This window comes from Crocodylus porosus, unplaced genomic scaffold, assembly GCF_001723895.1.
Source record: "Crocodylus porosus isolate Cpor-Errol unplaced genomic scaffold, CroPor_comp1, whole genome shotgun sequence".
NCBI lineage: Eukaryota > Metazoa > Chordata > Crocodylia > Crocodylidae > Crocodylus > Crocodylus porosus.
The window spans coordinates 5,059,806-5,081,895 of record NW_017728935.1 but is presented as its reverse complement, the minus strand read 5'-3'; the positions used below and the strand labels follow the sequence as shown (position 1 = coordinate 5,081,895).

Below are 22,090 nucleotides of genomic sequence, written 5' to 3'. Positions count from 1 at the left end.
CCCCGGCTGGGCCTGGGCGGCGGAGGATCTGCTGACGCCCAAAACCCGTCTGCCTCACTCTCCTGGGAGACAAGGAAAGGTCACCTGTAACCTCAGCTGTAAAAAGCCAGGTTCAGCAGGCACTGAATGGAGCATTGACAAGAGTTTACATAACATTTAACAAAACCCACAGCCAGGCCAGGGGTGGCGGGGAGGGAGGGAGGAGAGAGCAGGGACCTCGTGCAGTTAAAACACACACCCGATTCCAGGAACAGACTGCCGGCTCAACGCTGGCCCAAGATGCGACGGGCAGAGGAGGCAGATACAAACACAGGTCCCCGGTGTGATCCAGTCCTACTGCCCCGGCTCAGGTCTCCTCTTTGCAGACGTGGTGTCACCGGCTCTGGGCTTCCTTGGGGCTTTTTATGGTGGGGGAGCAGTTGTTCAGCATGTTTTAGGCACTGGTCAACTCACTCAGCCTAGCGAGGTCAGGAAAGCCAGCACGGATGGTGCAAAAGGGATCTCACCGGATAATGCATGGGCAGCACCAAGGAAGGTGCTAGGGGAAGGTGACTCAGGAAACAGGGGTACTTTGAGTTGGGGAGATACCAAGGAGAGAGGCTAAATCAGAGGGGAGGTGGGTCTGACAGAGCAAGTGAGGGGGTGAAGCCAGGACTCCTGAGCAATATTTCCAGTCTGGGTAGAGTATGAAGCCTAGTGGTTACAGGAAAGGGGAACAGATGAGATTCATGATGCCTGGATTATGCACTTACCCCAGCCTGAGACCTGCTGCATAACCTCACGGGGTACCTCACGTCTACCCTTCTTTCAGTGGCGATAACTCCTTGCTCACCTGCCTTGAGCAGGACGGCACACAAGTTCTCTGGCATCAGTGATGATAATTAAGGAGCTGCCCCTTAAGAGTTCAGCTGCTTGCGGCTGTGCCCGTTATCAAACTCCTCAGCCTTCACCCCGCCAGAGGCTTTGCTTTTACAGGGAGCTGCATCCTTGACTTTCTGAAGACGCCTCAGATCTTACCTCCCTGAAGAAAAAGCCATTATCCCCTGCCATGGTGACTGCTGCCACCCTGGGTCTCCCTCCTCCTTTGACTGCTACATTTTAATTGCTCTTCTCTAGCAACCGGGCTCCCCGCTTCCTTTCCAGGGTCCCGTAAAACTCAGCACTCAAGGGCAAATGGGGCTCCATGCACAACGCAGGCATGGCTCTAGGTCAAGAGGAAAGGGTTCTGGAGAGGAAAGAGACCAAGCTTCCCGGCCTCAGCCCTGCCTTTGAACCCGCACCTTTCCCAGGGTTCAGGGCTCTGGAGGGCAAAGCAGGGCAGGGACACAACATGAAACCACTGTGAGAACAAGGGAGAACGAGACAGAAAGCTGATGCTGTCAAACGCTGCTGATGACGGACTAAGCAGAGGACCAGGGCAAGATCTCATGGGCAGAGCCAAGGCCATGGGATTCAGAGCTCTGGCCTCTAGTCCTACCCTTGCCCCACGTACACGGGGGTGAATGACTCTGGTGCATGTTCTGGGGAGGGATGGCAGCGACGGACGAGGAGGAAACGGAGCCAATGGAGGGAGACGGGAGCAAAAGGAGACAAAGAATGAGGGAATGGGAGGAAATAATGGACAAAAAAGAAGGAGAAATCCATGAGGAGAGAAAGAGTAGAAGGGGTACTGGGAAAGACGGTCCAGAGGTGAGCAGAGGGCTCCCAAATGCCTCCTTGCAGAACAGCACGGAGCGCCTGTGCCCGAGCCCTGCTGGATGAAGCTGGCATGGGAAGAAGGTGAAAGAGGAGCAGACCGAGTGGGACAAGGGTACGCTGCGTCTAATGGGAAATGGAAGAGGAAAAAAAGTCAGCAACTTGACCACTTGCCCATGGCTCTGGCTCTCACCCCACAGCCTTAGCACTAGTGGGCACCGGGCATTTCAGTGTGGTGCACAGAACCCCGGGTGGGAGCTGGCTGAGGGTGGGCTGGCTGGTGCCTGGCAGGAGGGCACTTTGCATGCACATGCACAAGGGGCTGGGCTAAAGGAGCACTGGAAGGAAGTGTGCAGGTGGGACAGATACAAGCCAGGTAGGGCTGGACCAGGAGCATGTCTATGCAAGATGAAAGCATTCAACAATACAGTGCCAGCCATGGGGCCTGTGGGGGACAGTGCAGAGATGGGACAAAGGGCACTGCCTGGGACCAGGTCAAGCTCTCTCCTCTGACATGCAATGTGCAGCACACTGCCCAAAGCAGGCTGCTCCCGGCTGCTGCCGAAGGGAAATGCCAGTTCCCTGTTCTACAACAAGACTGCAAAGGGGGGCAGCCAGAGGCTTGGGCTGTTCATGCCTGCGGTGCAGTCCTGGGAAGTCGCAGTACGCACAGACAGGGAGAGGCTAGGATATCCACCATGGGCGTGCAGGTATCCCTGGGACAGAAGGCCGTCTCCGCTTGCAGCAACACTGCACCATGGTTTAGGGCAGCAAGTCCTGTGCCCACGTGAAACTGCCAAGGGAATCTTAGGCAAACAGCCTGCAGCAATCCCAGCCTGGAGCCGGGCCACAGCCCAGAGTTAACAATACCCCTACTCTTGTGGAAAGGGTCATGGGATCTTTAAGGACCACAAGGGGTTGTATTTAGGTCTCACTGGGAAGACGGCCTCTCCAAGAGTACTGCACGCTACCAGGGCACTGGATCGGTACAGACATGCAGGGCAGAATCAGTAATGGGTGCTGTGTGCGGCACCCAGTGGGCGGTTTCTTTCAGGTCTTTTATCCCTGTGCTGATCCAGCCTGGCTGGTATGTTCTGACAGCATCAGGACCCAAGGTGGGATGGCTGCGGGCTGTATAAGCTATGCCAGGTAGTAAATTGCAGCAATAAAAAAAACGAGACAAGCCACCATTTGGATGGGAGGCAAAGGGGATTTGGCTGTTCTTCCCATTAACAAACAGCTGAGAAGTACTGTGCAGGCCAAGAAGGTCTCAGAGGGCATGGGCTGGCAGGGCAGGGCTGAGACTCAGGATTTAAAAGGAGAGATTGAGCTTTAAGATTAAGAGGAGGAATCTCATCCTCAGGGGATGAACTGGAGCCGCGGAGCAGAAAAGGCTCGGTTCAGGGCAAGGGGAAGGCTCACAGCTTTGGTGAGGAAACCGGAGGGAGGGAGGGAGGGAGGGAGAACTGGTGGGTTCGAACGCAGGATTTGTGGAATTAGACAGCATGCCTGGCACTGCAATGAGAGATGCAGCATCGCTCCACTCAAGATCCTGGTGAGCATCTGCCATGCAGGTGATGGGATGGAAGCCTAGGTAATGCAAGCTGGGTTCAATCCTGGATGCTTTAACCTCTCCTGTGCTGATGGGTGTCGAGTATTAAGGGCGCCAGTAGAGTAAGACCACCACAGTGTCTCGAGAGCCAGCACACAGCAGCCGCATCCTCTCAAGCACCATGTTAGTTCCTGGTCCCCCCCATCATCTCCCAAACTTCACCCACCTGCAAGCCTGCCTAGGCAGGGAGTGAGGGGAGCCTGAGACTGTGCAGACCCCTTGCACTTCCCAGTCACATAGCTCTCTGCTGATGTAGAAGGAAAGTGGAGAGAACAGTGCTGGTGCTATGGCCCCGTGCAACCCTGGCTGCTCTGCAGAGGCTGCTAGCACTGGGGGAGGGTTGGATGCTGCTGCAGGGAACTGGAGCAAATCCTCCACACAGCGCAGTGTCACACAGATTGCTGACCAGCTGTTAGGTGGGAATGGCTGTGGCTATAACTGGCCCCAGCTGGATTCAAAGCAGCAGCACATAAAGACTCCCAAGTTCTCGCACAGAACAAAATGGATCTCCTGCTGCTGCCACTTGGCTGTATTTACCCATGCAACAGCTCTGAAGTAGGGCTGTTCTACTGTCCCCAGTGTCAATGACCCAGAGAGACTAAGGCCTCCTTTACAAGCGTGAAGCCAGTGCGAAGACTCTGTTAGCCCCCTGTAAGGGCTCTCTCAGGGCCAGTCTATGCTGACCTCCGGCTGCCTACAGCAGGCTGCATGCAGAGGCACACTGTGCTCTTCCACTGCGTAAGATGCACTGGTGCCTTTCCTCCATTCTAGCACATCTTTTTCCTCCCAAATTTGAGGGCACTTGGGCTGCAGACACATCCCTGGTCACTGGCACAAGGCTTCCCACTCTAACAGCCTTGAGATGTAAAGCCCACAGTGTTTTGACCTCTTGCAGAAGGCAACGGACAGCACCAGCTCCCATTCCCCACAGCAACTCTCAGACCTCATCCATCTGACTGCCAGACTAAGCAGGGGAAAGAGGGAAAAGATCTGCCCAGGTACACAGGGCACTGCCCCACCGAGAGGCAGGAGAGCCGGCACGATGGGCAGTTCTGATCCTGCACAGCATGCAACACCTGCCCGGGTTTTCATTATCCTTTCTGCACCTCTGCTACCTGCTGAGCCGCCCCAAGAGCAGGATTAGGTTTTGGAGCAGCGTAGCTTTGCTGGGAAGGGAGGATTTCTTTTGGACCCATCACTCCCACGGTTTGTGGCTGCACCTCCCAGCTGTATAATTACCCCCACCCCGGCCAACACTTCCTGCTCCTTCCACCTGTAGGCATGCAGACAACAAAGGAATAAAAAAAGCTGAAAAGGGCAGAGAGGAAGAGAAGAGAAGGCAGGTTTATTTAGCTTAGATTATAAGCACTGGGCTTGTGCTGGTATTTTCTAGGGAAATCCCACCTGAAAGATGCTGGGCAAGTAGGAACAGCAAGAAAACCATCCACAAACCCAAGTCGCTGCAGTTACTGGGACAGAGGCTGAGGTCTGGGGCCTGTGAAGCGCTGAGGCAGGAGCCTACCGGGCTCCAAGGCGACTGGCCCCAGGTTCTGTCCAAGAGAGCTCAGCTACGATCACCGAGCCCCAGGATTTGGCCTTTCCTTCTACTCGGCCCTCAGCTGCCAGCCAGGTTGACTGCCACAATTTCACTGTGTCCATGAGTGGGACGCAGCAGCTGTCTCCAGTGCAGCATGAAGGCATCTCTCAGCTGCCCAGCCTTTTTCAGTGACAGTGCTAAAGGCTTCTGAGCTGCGGCCTGCAAAGCTGCCTCAAGATGCTAAGGCCAAAGCTTTTGCAAGTGGTCCTGTGCAATTTTGGGAGCCTTCTTGCATGGATTTCCCCATTGTGGGCCTAGCTAGCGCAAGTGCCGAGCCCCCACCGCAGCCAGTGGGAGCAGCAGGTGCTTAGCACCTCTGAAAAACGTGCCCCAGGCTGGGACCCTAGCAAGGTACTTCCAGCAGGATGCTGGCGCGGCAGCCACTACCAGTAGAGCTGCTGAGGTCCTCCTGCATGAACACACCTGGTGACGTTAACAGTAATGCTGAGGATGCTTAGCTTTCTGCGCGAGAGGCCAGCCCTGCCACGACTCAGGCTGCAGGGCTCGTCCCAGAGGTGTGAGCTCTGAACATCTCATGACACAGGCAGGAATGCAAGACGCTCCGAACTGTGGGTGACAGTCGCACCTCACAAGCATCACACATCCTCCTCAGAGCTCCTCCGGGGACAGCGTTGGCAGAATCCCCATTTTACAGAGACAGGGGGGCAGAGATTAGGCCAGGGCCACACAGCAAGTTGTAGAGTCAGGAAGACAGGCAAGGAACAAAAAAAATCGACAGCTTACTCCCGTCAGGCACAATGAGTCAGACTGGGATCAGAACTCAGGAGATCCAAGCTCAGCCCGCTAAACCGTGCAGCTTTATCAAAATACCCTGTACCAGGTGGGAGAACTTCGTGTGGAAACTCAAAGGATAAACACGGATTCCCTGGCTGCTGAAACCCAAATCAGGGGAAGGAAGAAATGAAAAACAAGTCAATGTTTGCCAAGTGGCAAAGATGGGAAAAAAAAAAAAAAAAAAAAAAAAAAAAAAAAAAAAAATCACTGGAGAAACAACAAACTCTGATTGCCCAACATTTCTAAAAGGTGAGTCCAAATCACAGGGAATTAAACCCACCAGTGAGGCAGCAGGATCAATGCAGTACAAGAAACGGCAAGAGAAGACGAGTCCCACAGTGTTTCCAGAGAGTCCTCTGGTATCTTTTATTTTCATTAATGTCCCAGTAATGGATTACTTTCCTCCGCTTGGTATTACTGTTTCAGGCGCCTTATCAGAGGAGCTCGAGAGGGCTTTGCTACAGGGATCAAACTGGCTTGTCTAGTTTCCCTGCAGCTTCCGCCAGCAACTCCAGACTCCCCTCCGACTTCTTCCTGACCGCCAGCACCAAACATGGCAACCCATGCTCAAAGTGAACCTGAGCCTGGGAAAGAACCAAACTAGCCAAGTTCAACGTCTGCTGCAGCAAATCGGGAGAGGCATCTTGCTCTATTAGGCACCCAGAATGCTTGGCTGCAACAGCTGTTGACCCTGGCTGGCATACCAAAACCACCATTGATAATACTCTGTTTCCCCAGCGGTAGAAGAATTCAAGCCATAAGTGAGGTGGATAGTGTGGTCTGAGGCCAGTTTCCTAGGGGGCAGGCATGGTATAAAGCCCCAGAAGAATGATACTGGACAGAGGGCACAAAAAACAAATTTCCATAGTTAAGGGGAGGTGATGGGTCCTCTCTAACCCCCTGTGATGTCCTAGGGTAGATTTCCTGCATCAGACATGAAAAACGGGGGCTAGTCGTCATGTGCCTGGTGCTATAGGGTGGGGATGGGAATGTCAGGAAACTGCCGTGACTCAAACCGTACACACAAAATGAAAGCGAGACCAAGGCTGTCCCAGATCCAGCCTCTACGGTCACAAGAAAGTGATGCCCAGTCAGTGTGTTAAAGACTAATTTCTTCTCCAGAGCAGAGGAAAATGAAGAGACTCCTAAGGTTCCTCTCGTTTCTCCCAGTCTGGTTGATTGGTTTAACCCTGGGCATACGAGCTGGAGTCACCGTGGCTGACGCTTTGGTCGTACCGGGAATCTGCCCCATTTCCAGTGCTCAGTAGACAGCCACCAGTGAAGCGCCACCGAGGCAAACACGGGTACCACCCACCTACAGCAGCAGTGAACTGGGCAAGGAGCCGTTCTCCCCACAGTGTAGACAAAGAGCCTATGTGTCCAGGCCCGTTTATAGTCTGAGACACACCCAGTGTTTATCCATCTTTCTTGAAGACTATGGCACCCAAGGGAGAAGCTATGAGTGGGAGGAGCGGAGAGTGATGGGGACAAGAGCAGCTAGAGACTACAGGAACTAACCTTCTGGGCGCTGGATGCAGGTGTGCTGGTTGTCACTCAGGAAGAAGCCCTCCCGGCAATGGCACTCGTAGCTGCCCATCATGTTGATGCAGGTCTGCTGGCAGCCACCGTTCCCCACAGAGCATTCGTCCAGGTCTGAAAGGGCAAGCGAGGGAAAGAGTGAGAGTCTGTCATCCCTCCTCTGATCCAAAAACAGTGGCGCAACAGCAGCAACACACCCCAATGCCAAACTGCAGGGTAAGACCTGCATGCTACGTGATAAATATATAGGTGCTCCCACCCAGAGTCTGGAACGGGATCTGACCCTGCCTTGATCAGCAGGTGGAAGCAGCTTTCACGGCAATATTACCAACAAGGAAACAAACAGAGGCACATGGAGAGTGCAGGTTTCATTGGCCGTGGCAAGGGGTTCGGACTCTGGCCACGTGGGTTCTGCTCCGGTTGCCACTGACTTAGCATTCAGCCTTGGCCATGTCTCTTCCCCCTTTTATGTGCCTTGATCCGTCATCTGTAAAAATGGGGGGAGCAGAACACACCCAGCCTCATAAAACACTTCAGACCCACAAGAGAAAAAGGCACCATTGCCCATTAACAGTAATGCTCCTTAGGCCTCCAAACTCTTCTGGCAGCCAGCAGGTAGGTGACATACTCAGTCCTCCACTTTATAGATGGGGAAACTGAGGTACAGACACACAACGTGATTTGTCCTACGTCATACAGGGAAGTTTGGCAAAAGAACCTGGGATTCCAGACTCCCAGGTCCCCGCTCTAGCTGCAGGAGACTATACAGGCTCTCCCGCTCCTTTCTCTTCCTCCGCAATGGCTGCGAGTGACCAGGGATATACGCACTCCCTGAACAGCCTCTCGGAGCCTCACACGCTCCATGGCAGGGGCTGCATCGCTGCTGGGAAGTCAAGACATTTAATTTCACCCAGGAGCCTCAACATACGCCATGAAGCCTTGCTTTAGGTGTACATGTTTGCAAATCTTGGCAAAAAAAGTCACCACTCAAGCAACATCTCAGGCCCTTTAAAGGGGCCTGAAAATGCCTGCAGTGTGTTCCCTGGAGTAGGGAAACCTTCACTAAGAGCGTGCTCAGATCATTCATTCTGAAATCCTCAGCAGCTTTGCTGCTTTAATAAAACAAAGCCCAAAAGGCTGCCGGCCTTCAGAGCAGCACTGGCTTAGCACCAGCCTGCCTGGAAGGGGAGCCCCAGGGTCCCCACACACCATCCCCTGGCAAACACGGAGCAGTGACCTTGAGGGCTGTAGGGCCTGGGTGTTTCCAGAGAACAGTCCTCAATGTCTCCAGAACAAGTACAACACTGGGAGTAGGAAGGCAGGCTCCCCGCTGCTCACCTCCTACTCTTGCCAGACATGGTGGATCAGCTCCAGCTACTCCTGAGGGTACGGACAGACAATTATACCAAGTTTAAAGTGTGGGGACTTCTGCATCAGCTGATTCAGGGTAACTGTTTCACCTGTCTGCTCTGTCCCACGATAAGTGGAAGCTAAACACAGTTAATGTTTGAATACAACAGCTGATCAATTCCTGGGGTTTAGCTCCCATTTTGCTGGGGGAAGAACAGTCGGACGAAACCGTTTCAGTGGATCTAGAGGAGACATAAAATGCACTTACAGCAGGCTGCTGGATGAGCAAGAAGTACTCTTCCCTCTTATAACTCCATCTGTTTCACCTGTTCATACCCCCAGGCAGCTAAGGAAAGGGCATGCCAACCCCTTCCTGCGGCAGCAGGTTTGAGATGTGGGGACCTTGATGGAATTCACATCTATTGCAAGCCACAACCGATTGTCCAAGCCAAATAAAGGATGAGCCACACGGGTCCCAAGGGCACCCAGCACCTACCCAACTGTGATTCTGCCTCTGGTCGAGTTATTCCAGGATCCCTACTCATTATGCAGTCCTGGGGACTGAGACTGCTCAATCTAGCTTTTCTTCTCAGTGACCAGGCTGGTATGTGGCATGGGTGCTGGACAGGGCTCCAGTCAGACTGCAGAGCTGAAGATCTCTTTGACCATCTGGTCTAAAATCCTCAGGCTTCCAGGATAGGGCAGTTTCTCCATCTCGGGCTTTTTACTACCCTGGACCTTTTCCCCCAAAGAACAGAGAAGAACAGAGGAGAAATGCAATCAGCCCTCTCTCCCAACATGAAGAGAAAGCATCAGGATGAGGAGCGAGAGGACCAGTGCCAAAGAAAACCTCCTGTGAACTCGAGCGTTTCAAACCCAGCAGCTAAGTGGAAAGCTGAGCCCCTTGGACACCAGCAATGAGGCTGTGGAGCGGACTCCGGAAAAGCTGGAATAGCAGGTCGATGACAGCATGTGGAGGGAAGGAATTCCAGATCGGGCCCCCAAACGCAAGCACACATCTGAGCAGCTCATTAAAGTGCACACTCAGATATGCACGCGCCAGCTCCCCTGCCCAGAGACAGCAGGGTACACCCACCACACGCATGGCATGCCATGCCGCCTTACCCCCAGGTAAATCTGCACGTGCGCATGTCTGCAGGGAGCGACACAAACTCACCTGTGCACAGGCTCCTACAGGGGCAGACGGGCACGGTCAGACAGAGATGTGCCCCTGCACACACCCGTGCTGAGACAGCTAACCCAGGTACAAGCCCTGCCCCTGGACCAGCAAGGGCAAGACCCTCCTAGGGTCAGTCACTCACGCTCCCCCACAAATTCGGAGCCACCCTTAGTACAATCCTTGCTGGGAAGCACCAGGTGCAATCACGGCTACTCAGAACGGAAAAAATGTTGACATCCTTCCTTTGCCATCCCCCTGCACAGACAGCCACAAACAGAATAGGAGAAGTAGGGCTCAGCAGACTGTTTGGAAAGAAGCGCATGGCCCCAACCCACCTCCAGAGCCAGTGGGTTTCTTCCGCATCGGGGGTGTCTCTCGTAAGACCTAAAGCTGTAATGATGCTTGCTGAGCTGACAAAGCTGACGTTGTAAGAGAGGTGGAAGGGGAACAAGCCAAGGGGTTTTCTCTACAGGTTTCCAGAGCCCTTATCTGCTTGTTCTGTACAAAGGAAAGCGAGGAGCCCCCAACCCACACTGCCACGCAGCCCCACGGTGGACTTCACCCTGGAGAGCGGTTTGGTGAGAACGCAATGAAACCATAGAGGAGATGTAGCTTGTGAGAGCAGGGGGCTGTGCCCACACAGACCTCGCTGGGTTAGGCTGTGCACATACCGACACAAGCGGGAAAACCATGCCAGGGCAGAGCTGCAGTGCCCGGATGAACTGGCTCGGTGCCGAGCGGTTCTGGTTCCAGATGTCGTGTGCGCAGAGTGAAGGTGGGTCCTTCTGCACCGTGCTGGTTTGCACCACACCAAGATGCACCCCCGAGGCTCCAAGGAGGCATTTAGCTCAGAGCCTGTGGCTGGTCGAGGGGCCCGCGCTCAACCCAGCCGACCAGCACCTCAGCCACGCACTTAAACTGCACAGGAGCACCTCTGTTGCTTTCTGTTGAGCCAAGATGGCCAGTTACAGGTCGTCAGCGCTTACAGCAGGGGCTGGTAACCTACAGCCCATGGCTGGATTTGGCCTGCAGACATAAGGTTTCGGTGGCAATGGCGGGGGCCGGGTCCTAGCACTACTGGGTTCTAGCTCGCAGCCAGAAAAGGTTGCCTACCCTTGGCTTAAGGCAATGCCACACTGCCCTGTGTCCTGCTTCAACCCAAACCAGCTGGCTGTGATCCCGAAGCAGCCGCACAGTAGCCGAGCATAGTCCAGCTCAGCAGAGCCCTACAATACACCGCAGCCAAGAGCTCCCCAACACCCAGGGAGCCCATTTGTGCCACGCAGACTTTAGCCCTACGCCTCCCATCACCTGCAGCACCACTTCCACCCAGCCACTACATGGCGGTCTCCCATCCATACACTGCCCCAGCTTGACCTTGCTCAGCTTAAGAAGTCTAAACAGGATCCTAGCACAAGGTGGTACAGGCTGGAAGCTGATAAAGGATAAAAGGCAGAGAGAAGATTAAATGACCAGGGCTGCCATCTCCCTTGTCACAGCACATCGTTTCAGACGCAGGAATCTTTGCTTTTGCTTCTCCAGGCATTGAGCTAGCTCCCGCCAGCTGTCTTAAAAACGAAGACTGGGAGGGGATGTTCTAGTCAGTGGCGGGAGGTTTCTTTCCTGAACACGATCCTAGTCTTAACCATGCTCTGTCCCATATGTGCCCGTAACTCCTTTCAAATCCCTCCCTTATAACAAGAGCTTACCTCCTTGTGACTTCTCCTTAAATCTCAGTGCCAGAACGACAAGGCACCAGTTCACAACCAATGGCTGAAACGAGACTCCGTGGCCCTAATGCCTATTTTATTAAACGTAACAGAGACGGCCAAAAGCCAAAAGGCCCCCACGTCAGGGCGAGGGCTCAAATTCCTGTCCTGGTTCAAAAGGTTACGTGAGATCTGATGGGAGGGGATGCATAGTGGAATTTCTGTTAATAACATCTAAGTTGCAGACAATCCCCTCCAAGTCCCAGAAAGACCAAGCTTTCCCTCTGCCCCCTGCCCATACACCGGCTCACATCACATGCCCTCCTCCTCAAGATGTGCCAAAGCGAGCAGACCAGGGAAGAGAGATGGCTGCGGCTGCCAGGCTCACACCCACGCGGCCAGGGTTAACTGGCAATGAGGCAGCATTGTCCAGTGTCCAGCAGGACACCAGACTAGGACTTGATACCTAGGGGTCCCATTTCCCCGCTCTGTTACTGATCTACTGCAATCCTCCAGGCAAGGCAGTTGGAAACTGCCACCTCTTTAGTTTTCAATCAATTTTTGATTCAAGAAAAATAGAGCAATTTTTCTTTTGCAAAGAGGTCCGAAAGACCACAGGAGGCCAGAACGTTTCTAATGCTATGGATTCTTATCTGAAGTCTCTGCATTTATCCTGGGAATCACGTCTGCGCACCCAACAGTACTAATCCTGCATGGCCACTCGTGGCACCCCTGAAAGGCTCTCAGGGGAACTCAGGATGCCATAGCACCTTGGTTGAGAACTGCTGCTCCGTGCCCAAAGCGGTCTTCGCTGCAAAATAGGACCCAGGAGCTTTTACCTCAACAGCAAGGAAGAAGCAGGAGGTAGGGCAGCGTTGATCCCAATAGATGCACCTTGATAAACAACCTGTCTTGTCTGCGCAACGATTTCACACAACTAACTAGATATAGAAACGCCTTGCGTGTGTGAAGACTTGCCTCAGTGTCTTTGCCTATCAAAGGGGAGCAATTACACTTACCACCCTTCCCTTTGAGACTTGCATATTAAAAGCCAAGTTCTCTGCTGGTATCCTAGCAAATCTGCATCAGCTGACAATCTTTCCACAAAGCACCTGTGAGTGCAAAACAGGGTTATCTTCTGGCAAGGTGGCTCCTGGAATAGCTAAGGTGAGGGAGCATGCCAGACAGCTGGTTGTAAAGACAGAAGGTATAAGTAAAGACAGATACGGCAGGACAAGAGTCTCAGACAAGGAGTGCCAGTTTGAATCCCGGTGCTGTATTGGGAGGACTGGGGGCTAAGCAAATATAATGTCAGACAAGTCTTGCTTAGCATCTCTGACCCCTGTTGCATTTATGCAGGAGGGGCTGAGAGCACTTCTTCACATCACCAAGGAGGCCATTATTCTTGTAGAGTTAAGAGCCACCAGAAATGGCGCTTGGAAAAACAGCGAGAGCTCCAGAACCGGGGGAGGAAGACATGCTCTGGACCAGCGGGGAGCTCAAAATCAAGGTCACGGTGCCTGAAAGATGAGACGGCCTCTAAGAGGGGCTGTCCTCCACGAGGAAAGAGGCAGTGTCACCAGGCAAGCCAAGAATGTGGTTGCCCGAGGCAGGAGAGCGGGGGAAACAGCAACAAGGCAGAGTCCACGGGAAGGAGACTTCCTGCTGGATAAACTCATCCCCAATTAAGGGGCTCAGACGTTCAGCCCAGCGCTCCAGGGAGAAGACAGAAGAGGATCCCTGGGGTGCCAGCTCTGATGGCTGCTTCTCATAGACCTTATACTGTAGGAGGCAGGCTTTCAGCCTCCCATCTCATCGTGCCCATGACGAGGCATGAGGACAGACTCAGGGTCTACAGGAGGAGGGGAAGGAATCAATGAAACATCCCCTATTCACAACAGACCCTCATGAGCTAAGGACTGACAGCTAAAGCCAGCTGCCCTCCACCACCGCTGGTCCCCAGCTCCCTCCAACAGCCTCCTCTTACCCAGCCTTCCCTCTGCAATGCAGCGGGGATCTTTGTAAACACATGACGTCCACTGCTCTTCATCCCAGCTTTGCTTTCTTTCCTTGGGCTCCTCATCCTGCAGGACAGGAAGGCAGGGCTGCCCCTCCCGCATCTGCTTCCAGCTGTGTAAATCTCCCTGTTAATGGGGAGAACTGCGAAGTCCTGGTGATTGTGCTTAATGCAAAACGCATGTGTGCATAATCTCACCCCCCCCCCCCTCCCTTTTGATGAGCTCATTAATGACCCCTCTGCAGACGCTAATTAGAGTGAAATCAGTGCAAGGCCATTTCCGTGCCTTCCACATCAACCTGAAGCAAGGATGGCTGCAAATCCCACATGTCCATGGCTCCCTTTCTGGGCATCAGCGCAGCAGTTCAACCTCCCTTCTCCCTCTGGCAACGCCCCACACAGAGGGTGCCAGTGGAAGGAGAGAGTCGGTGACGCCGCAGCGGGGCAGGTGGCCAGGCTTGCTCAGAGCCCTGAAGACAGAGCTTGACAATGGTCTGGATCAGCCGCGGCCGGATGGAAGCTGGGGGTGGGATGCGCGGCCTCTTTGCAAGCCGGTGCAGAGTTTGTTTTGGACCGGGAATTATTTACCCATCCTGGTTGCTGGTTAACATCCCTGCTGTCCTTGCTATTAACTCATCTATTTTGGCAGGTGCAAGGCTGACCTCAAGCCTGACTGGGCAGCTGGGACTCCTGCATCCGATGCAGGCTGGTGCATCCTTGGCGAGCAGAGACCACGCACGGGTCTCGGCGGTGGCGGGGCCTGGGTGACGGTGGGTCTCTTCCCAGCTCTGCCCGTCGCTCGCGACAAAGCCAAGAGCAAACTGCTTCGCTTCCTCGTGCCTCAGTTTCCCCATCTGCACAAGCACAGCCAGCCGCGGAGAAGGCCCCTTTCAAGACTGATCCGGCTAACGGTTGTATGGGGTACAGCTGCCTGGTCCAACACAGTGTATTGACACCTGCCTTGCTTATCGCACACCCCCTGCAGCTCTGAGACAGCCAGGAGCAGACAGCCCCTGCTAAATGAATACACCAGGGTAGCTGGCTTGCGCACCTACATACCCCAAAGCCCTGTGCCCCAGCTCCCACGGTCCTGCTGGGGACTCCAGGCTGGGCTGGAGCTTGGCACGTGGAATCGCACTGCCTTCCTCACGCCCTTGAAGATGCTGCCGTAGAACTGAGGAGCAGCCCTGGGACTCCGCCACTGCCTGCCTGGGCAGTAACAACCCCAGGCCCAAGCAGCGCGGCTACACAGCTGCTGCCAGGGCTGAGCCCGAGCAGCGCGGTGCTCACTGATGCTGCCACGGGGATGGGATCTGGGGCCGGCTGCCTCCCCTGTCAGCAATTTTCCCTAATAACATGTTTGAAATATGTAACTGGGAGATTACGATCTCTCAGCACGAGGTTCCCGGGGCAGTGGTGGGGAGAGGGAGTCAGCATTTCACTGACTATATGTCAGTGTTTAAACAACTCTGAAAATTCCCAGCTGCCGCTGCTGTCAGTACTTTGCAGACGCAACAAAAACAGCGTCTACAAAAAAATTGTCCCCGAGATACAGTTTTGCATCGGTTTGTGCCATGCTGGGTTTTGCAGTGTGGAGGGTGGGCAGATGCTGGAAGATCATGGGAGCTGCCGCGCGGCAGGTTTGTGCCAGGGATCGGGGCACAGTGGGCTAAAAGATGGGGGAAAAACAAAGGAGCTCCTGCGGACAGGGGTGAATTGGGTAGCCGAGTGCAATGCTGCAGGGGAAGTCTGGGCCAGGGAGAGGGCCGCGCTAGAGAAACGGGAAGCAAAGCAAGTCCCAGGATAAATCTGAGCAGGCGAGATGGAGCAGGAGGGAAGCAAGGCCCAGGGGTGCCCTGAGGAGCAAGGGAGGTGGGAAGCGCCGAACATAAGGACAGCTGTTGGACAGGGGTAAGCAGTATCGCTGCACTCTCTGCACCCACCACCCTCACTCTTGATCCTCTGCTTTTCCCAAAGCGTTTCTTCCTCTGGGCCATCTCTCTCTCGGGAGCGCCAAGATTCACTCCCCGCCGGAGTCGCTCAGTGAGATGGCCCAGCAATTGCTGGCTGGTGGTGTCTGTGGGCTCGCTGGGACTTGCTGATGACGAGCAACATGTCTAGGAATGCTACTCCCCAGGGCACTACGGAAAGCCCGTGACAGACTCCCCTCCCTTGCTTGTTGGAGCAGGAGCTGGGCACGAGAGAGGCTGTCCGCTAAGCCTGGTGCCTGCCTGAGGAACAGGACTGCTCAAGACACCGACGCAGAAGCACTGGCAGAGGGATCCAGGGTCTGTCAAGCCCCGCTCTCCTGATCGCTCTCCCTGGCTTGGCATCCGAGAGCACGACATGGAAGCAGCGTGTGCAGGAAAGGTTTCGGGTGGGTGCCATCCCTCACCTGCTCCCGGACGCAGCTTTGGGAGGCAAATCTACAAGAGGGTCTCAGACACTGCACGGTTTTTACCCCAACCAGGATTCATGTCAAGGAGCTGGGTATAAATGGGTTCGATTCCACTGACCGCCATGGGGATCACGCTGCACAGGCCAGGACTCAGGGTGGCAGGGGCGTTGGGTTAATTTATCAGGCCTAACTTTCACCTTCTTAGCTGATGGCAGAAGAAGGAGATGTGTGTCTTATAGCTTTCCCGCCGCTTAGCCCTGTGGGTCCTGAACACCCCTTGGGTTGTCAAGTTCTCTCACTGGGCTGAAAGGCTGACAGTAAGAAAGCAGCTCACCCTCCTGCAATACAGTGTGGGTCTTATTGGCTGGCCTTAGCTCCACCTCTTCAAAGGTCCAGCCCCCGCATCTGGGGAAAAGCATGGCCATTTAGTATAATTTCATATTTTGATTGAGGTATCAGCTAACAGCCATGACCAAGATGGGTCTCTCTGTGCTAGGCACTGACCAACATATAATAACTAGTCCATGCAGACGACACCAGCTGCTGGCTTGTCTAAGAGGCTCACCAGCTGTAAGCCCATATTGGCTCTTACTTTATCTTTCCCGAAACCAGTCACACCCTGTTCCCCACTAAGACAGAGGAGTCAGAAGGTGGAGATCCGTGAGGATCTGTTTGAATGCAGACTTAACAACAGCAAATGCTCTTGGTGATAAATCCTCTGGTGAAGAAACCCAGCAGCTCTGCCTGACCCTAGAGCAAGGGTGGGCCTTGGACTCCAATAGCTGGACTGGCCACTCAGAAAAGCTTGCATTCCTCTCTGGGACACAGAAGCAATAAACACAACAGTAAGACCTCACAGCTGGAGCATTTGTGCAATGGCATACAGCGTGTCAGGAGGCACGGGAGAGCAGAGAGAACACGGATCACCCCACAGCTCTAAGCTGCAACTCCCTTCCCTTCTGCACCCACATGGGACTGGATACCAAAGGTGGGGAAGGCCACCAGGGTGGTTCAGAGGCAGGCTGCTCTGGTACAGCCTTGACAGCTGTGAAAATCCAGTTGGTGCATCTGACTCGCAATGCAGGGTTAGATCACTGAGCCCAACAATTACGGGCCTGACCCTCAGACGGGCTGCACGCACTCCCAACCGGGAGTGAAGAACCCAGCAATGCACAGAAAGCAGTCACCTTTTTAGAGGTTCAGACCCCGCAAAGGCAACCCCCCCGACAAGATGTACATTGCCAGCCATCCTTTTCTCAGCTATTACTTCAGGCTGTCTACAGACTCAGGATGACGCCCTGCTGGCAGTCAGATTTTCGACGCTTTCTCTCTAACTCTGAAAGCTGAAAACGCCCTGTTGTGAAATGGAACCCGAGCTAACACAGCACAGCACTGTCCCTATACTGGGTGCCATATAGGGGGGATTGTGCTGCTGTCATCAAACTAACAGACCTGGTCCTACAGCTCAGGTAGCAGAGACTAATGCTGTTTGATCCCAGGTTCAGCTCCTGCTGACCACCAGCTCTGGTATATTGTTGCACCAACCGGAGGCAGGACTCTGCAGCATTTCTGTAGTATGGGAAATCGGTTCTAAGGCCCGTGGTTGCAGAATTGTGGTGCACACAGGGCCCCATCTAAACCCACCAAACAGCTTGCCAAGGCCTTACCCAGGCAGTTATGTCCATCTTGGGCCAGGCGGAAGCCATCGTAGCAGGTGCAGCGGTAATTCCCTGGGATGTTGACGCATTCATGGACACAGCCGGCGTTATCATCCCGCTCGCACTCGTCAACATCTGCAAAAATAGAAGAGAAGGAGGGAGAGCAATGAGACATGACTTCACCCCAAGGCCCAGCTACAAGCTTTGCAGGCTGGGAGGGGGCCACTGTGAACATATGTGAACATATGTGATATTCTTGATTGTGAGATTGCATACAGCTGCACCCTGTAATCTCTGGTATCCCAGCGTGAGCCATTCCACCCACTACATTTTGGTGCTGCTCATATCCAGCTATTCCCTGGCTTTCTTATCATGTCACTGCGACCAGTATGGAGGAAAGGACAGATGTACCACTGCAACCAAAACAGCATTGCCTGCCACTGAAGTAACTCTTGAGGTCCGTATAAATGCACACTTTCTTTTGGACTCTTGTTAAAGTCTTGTCCTTAGTCTGAAGCCTGTGCTTGTGTTCACGGCATTGCAGGGGAATGTCTGTCTTTAAGAACTGTTTTTCACCAATTTCTGGTTGCTGCTGTTGAACTTTACACCGATGTTCCCATTCCTATTCAACTGCGTGCAACTCCCTCTTCCGCCCCTAGCAAATCAAGACTTCGGACCTCAAATTAATTGGCTGTCATCCCTCTAATCTCTTTGTTTGTTTCCCTGCTATTCACCATGTCAGTGGAAGCTGAGATACTCCAGGAACAGGGGCTTTCGATACCCTGAATGCCCATTTTACCTCATTGTTAATGCCCATTAACAAAGTCCAGAAGCTCTGCAGATGCAGTCCCAGTGTGAAAGGAATGGGAGTCAGACTCAAAAAGAAAGCATAAAGGCAGGCAACACAATGGGAGTACAGGAGCCAGCTGCACACAATAGTTTCCAGTGCCAGTCCATGCCTTCTGATGTCCAGTGCTAGATTGTCCTGAGGCCAATATCTCTGCTTGTGGGAGCTACTTTGTATTGAAAATGTTCCTACGGCAGCTGAAAATAAGACGCGATTTGATGGGGCCTTTCATCTTTGGTAGAGAGGGGGTGCTGAGGTTAAAACACCGCGTTGAAACTCAAAAAGATGCAGGTTCAATTCCTGGCACTGCCACAGATTCCACTTGTGATTGTGGACAAATCGCTCAGTCTTTCAATGCCTCAGTTGCCCAATCTGCAAAATGGTGATAGCAATACTTCTGCTCTCATATTTGGACAGTAAGGTCTTGGGGGCAGAGACTCTCTCTTGCGTGTAGTTACAGCATCAAAACCATGGGGCTTTATGTGGCACTGTCACATGCACTAACCCTTCTCTGAACAAGGCGCTGCAGGAACTTCAATCTAGGACTACAGTAGTGCTGGCCCTAACCACCAAGATACCGCTATTCTGATGTCCCTCTCAGCTCCATGATGCAGTTTTGGGTCAGCGAGAGGAAAAACCTCCCAATGAAACCTTCATCAAACCTGCATCTTCCTATAGAGAGTTCTGGTATCAACCAAAAAATCCAGAGCTGCTAGAGCTGCAGTACCAAGTCCTCAATGAGCTGGGACTATTCAGCTGCCACCCTCCACGTTTACTGGTGCTCTGCATCTCCATTCGGGCACTTGGGGATACCCAATGGAGGAGAGGGGTGAGGGATTGGAGCAGGCGAGGCAGAGCTCTGAGATGAGCAAAATTTGATTTTGCTTCTCAGTTTCACTCCAGCAGGTTCTCATGTCCTAGGCTACAGATACACCTCTGGGTTGCAAACAGGGCAGGAAAACGCTGATTTGTTTAAAACAAAACCCAGCTTATTCTGCTGGAATCTAAACAGAAGCAATCTCTGGAGCACAGCTGATCTGAAAGTATGGGGTGGGGACGCGATGACGGATGCTTTGTTTTTCCAAATGGTCAATTTAGGGTTAGACGCAACCCTTCAATTAGAAATAGAAATCAAATTTCTCCTGGCACCACTGCTGTCCTGAGCTTGACCCCATGCTGGCAAAAATGGATGCCAAGAGGAGCACAGCAGCAAAGTGGTTAAAGCATCTTGCCGGGCCTCTGGAGGTGTGAGTTCAAGCTCTGCTTTGGACTTGCACCAAAGGCTGCTCCCTGCTGTCAATGACTGCCAAGTCATTTGGGCTATGGGGTCAAAGGCAGCGGGACAGGATACTGGTTGCATCATTGGCTCACATGCTGTTGGCTAGAGGACCTAGTATGTCTTGCCCATACAAGCCCACTGGACTGTTAAGCTTCGGCAGACCACATTTGCTTACACCCTGCAGGACCACAGTAAACAGCATAGGCTGGGCTAGGACTAAAGCAGCACCCGCCCATTGCACAGTGAAACCCGCACTAACACAGCCCCATCTCCCAGTGATTCCTGACTCTGCCACTGGCTGAGGCAGCTGGGCTCCTTACCTTTGCAGTGCTTCCCATCCCCGGAGAAGCCAGACTTGCAGATGCACTTGTAGGACCGGGGGGTGTTCTGACAGATGGCGTCGATGTGGCAATTGTCAGTTCCCTCGATACATTCATCGACATCTGTGGAGGACGAGGAGGAGATAAAGTAACATTGCAAATACCCGCACCCACGTGAGATGCGCCAACCTTGCTCCCATGTTGCTCCTGATGTTGCGCCGCATGAGGCTGGGGTGAAAGATCAGCCTTGGAAGCTGAAATACTCCACACGGCAATGGCCACAGCAGTCGGGCCGGTCTGCTATGCTTGCTGGCCCCAAGATGATCCAGGCGCCTCAACTGAACCCCGGAGGGGGGCTCCTCCCAGGGTGAGAATTCAGTCTCCGGACCTCTCGGTCCTTGAGCCCTTGCTAAGGTTGTCAGTCACTACTAGCCAGATCCAGCTGACGCTCACATCCATGGAAAGACTCCCACTAACTTCAACAGGAGCTGGATTAAGCCTAATCAGAACAGAGGTGACCACACTTCTGCCACGGGCTGCAGGGGGCTCAGTAAAGGAACCACTGAGGGAAGTGTCTGCAGGCAATCAGATACACCATCTCAGTAGCCCCTTCTGGCCCTGAAAATGTAGGGGTCTGTGAAACAAGGAAGTGCTAGCATTTAGGGGCTTCATGCATCAGGGCATTCACCAACCTCTCAGGAAAGGGATTAGGAAGAAATGTCCCCAAATTACCCCATAACCACAGGGTCTGTTGCACCTCCCTTTGATGCAGATGGGGCTGGCTGCTATCGGAGATAGGGTGCCAGAGTGCATCCATGCCACGTCCAACCCAGCATGGCCCTGTCTGTGCCTTTCAAGACTTGGACTGAGAACTCACTGCATGAGTATACATGCGACGGTAACAATATCTAGATGCCACTGGCTCAGGTTGGATTCAAACCAGCCAGCCGGAGGTGAAGGCTCCGGCTCCAGCTCCAATTAGCAGTTGCTGGAGCCAACCTAATAATCGTCATGGTTTTCTATTCTTAGGCAGACAGCTGAAAAATGTAATGAAGGAATGTGAATGAATTAGCTGGGACCATGTCAAATAAACTTAGGAGCAAGGAGTGGGAAACAGAAGGGCTAAATGGGAAAAAATATGAAGACCTCCTCCATAGCACAGCCACAAAGCCCCCTGCCCCCAGCTGCCCCCCACCCCAGCACTGCCAGAGGCTACCCCAGCCCCTAGGGCCAGTGAACAGACAATGACCCACCAGGCCTCTCATCAGCACGACTCAGCCTGACCCCTCCCATCCCAATGGAGCATCAAGCTGACCCTCGTGTCTAAAGTATCCAAGCAGCTCCCAGCCACCCAAGCATTTTATCCTCACGATGCTCCGGGGGAAAGGGCAGTGCTGTGCCCATGCTACCCAGGGCTGAACCGTGGTCTCCTCCTTGGTGCAGTGCTTTAACCACAACAGCTCCCTTTCCACCTCTAATTCCAAAATCTCCTCTCACCTCCCACACCCCCATTCTCTCCCTCTTGTACCCACTCCCCGAGTCTCACCCTCCATCCCAGTTCACCCTAGCACCCCGTCTCCACCCCACTTCTTGCACTAGTCACTCAGCTAATGCTGAAATTCAGCTCTAGTCGCTCGGCTAACCTAAAGGCCAGGGCAAGTGCCAAGGAGGGAGGGATAGACCTGGCTTGCACACCATGGCTCCACGGGGGCGCAGCTTGCCGGCTGCAAGGGCCTGACACAACAGGAGGCAGAGATGCTGGAGGTTTTAATGGAAGTAGCCATCAGATCGCTATTGACTGCACTGGACTGAAGTTTATTGGCAACAGCTATTCACCTGGCTCTCTCTCTCCTGGCTTTGCTACCTGGTCCCTTAGTAACTACCGGAGCCCTCATGAACTGCAGCGGGCACATTTGTGCCTGTTAATGGCCCGCTCAGGAAGAGATTTTATGCACCTGGAAGGGCATCTTTTTCATAATAGAGGGGGAAAGTAGCTTGGCTGGCTCTCCAGCGCTGCCAATGGCTGAGGGTTACACAGCCTCTCCCCACCAAGCAGTGAGCAAGCTGTCAGCCGGAGTCATTATGAATGGGCTG

General features: G+C 53.5%; 1 protein-coding gene across 6 annotated transcripts in view; it reads right to left on the bottom strand.

Moving 5' to 3' along the window:
• The window catches only part of SCUBE3 (signal peptide, CUB domain and EGF like domain containing 3), a 90,301-nt gene that overhangs the window by 49,751 nt on the left and 18,460 nt on the right, over positions 1–22,090 (bottom strand). For all 6 annotated transcript variants that reach the window (XM_019546745.1, XM_019546749.1, XM_019546744.1 and 3 more), the window contains exons 2-4: positions 19,997–20,119; positions 17,560–17,685; positions 7,218–7,352 (exon numbers count right to left, since the gene is read on the bottom strand). In XM_019546745.1, the coding sequence (XP_019402290.1) occupies positions 7,218–7,352; positions 17,560–17,685; positions 19,997–20,119 (384 nt within the window). The remainder of the gene's footprint in view (positions 1–7,217; positions 7,353–17,559; positions 17,686–19,996; positions 20,120–22,090) is intronic.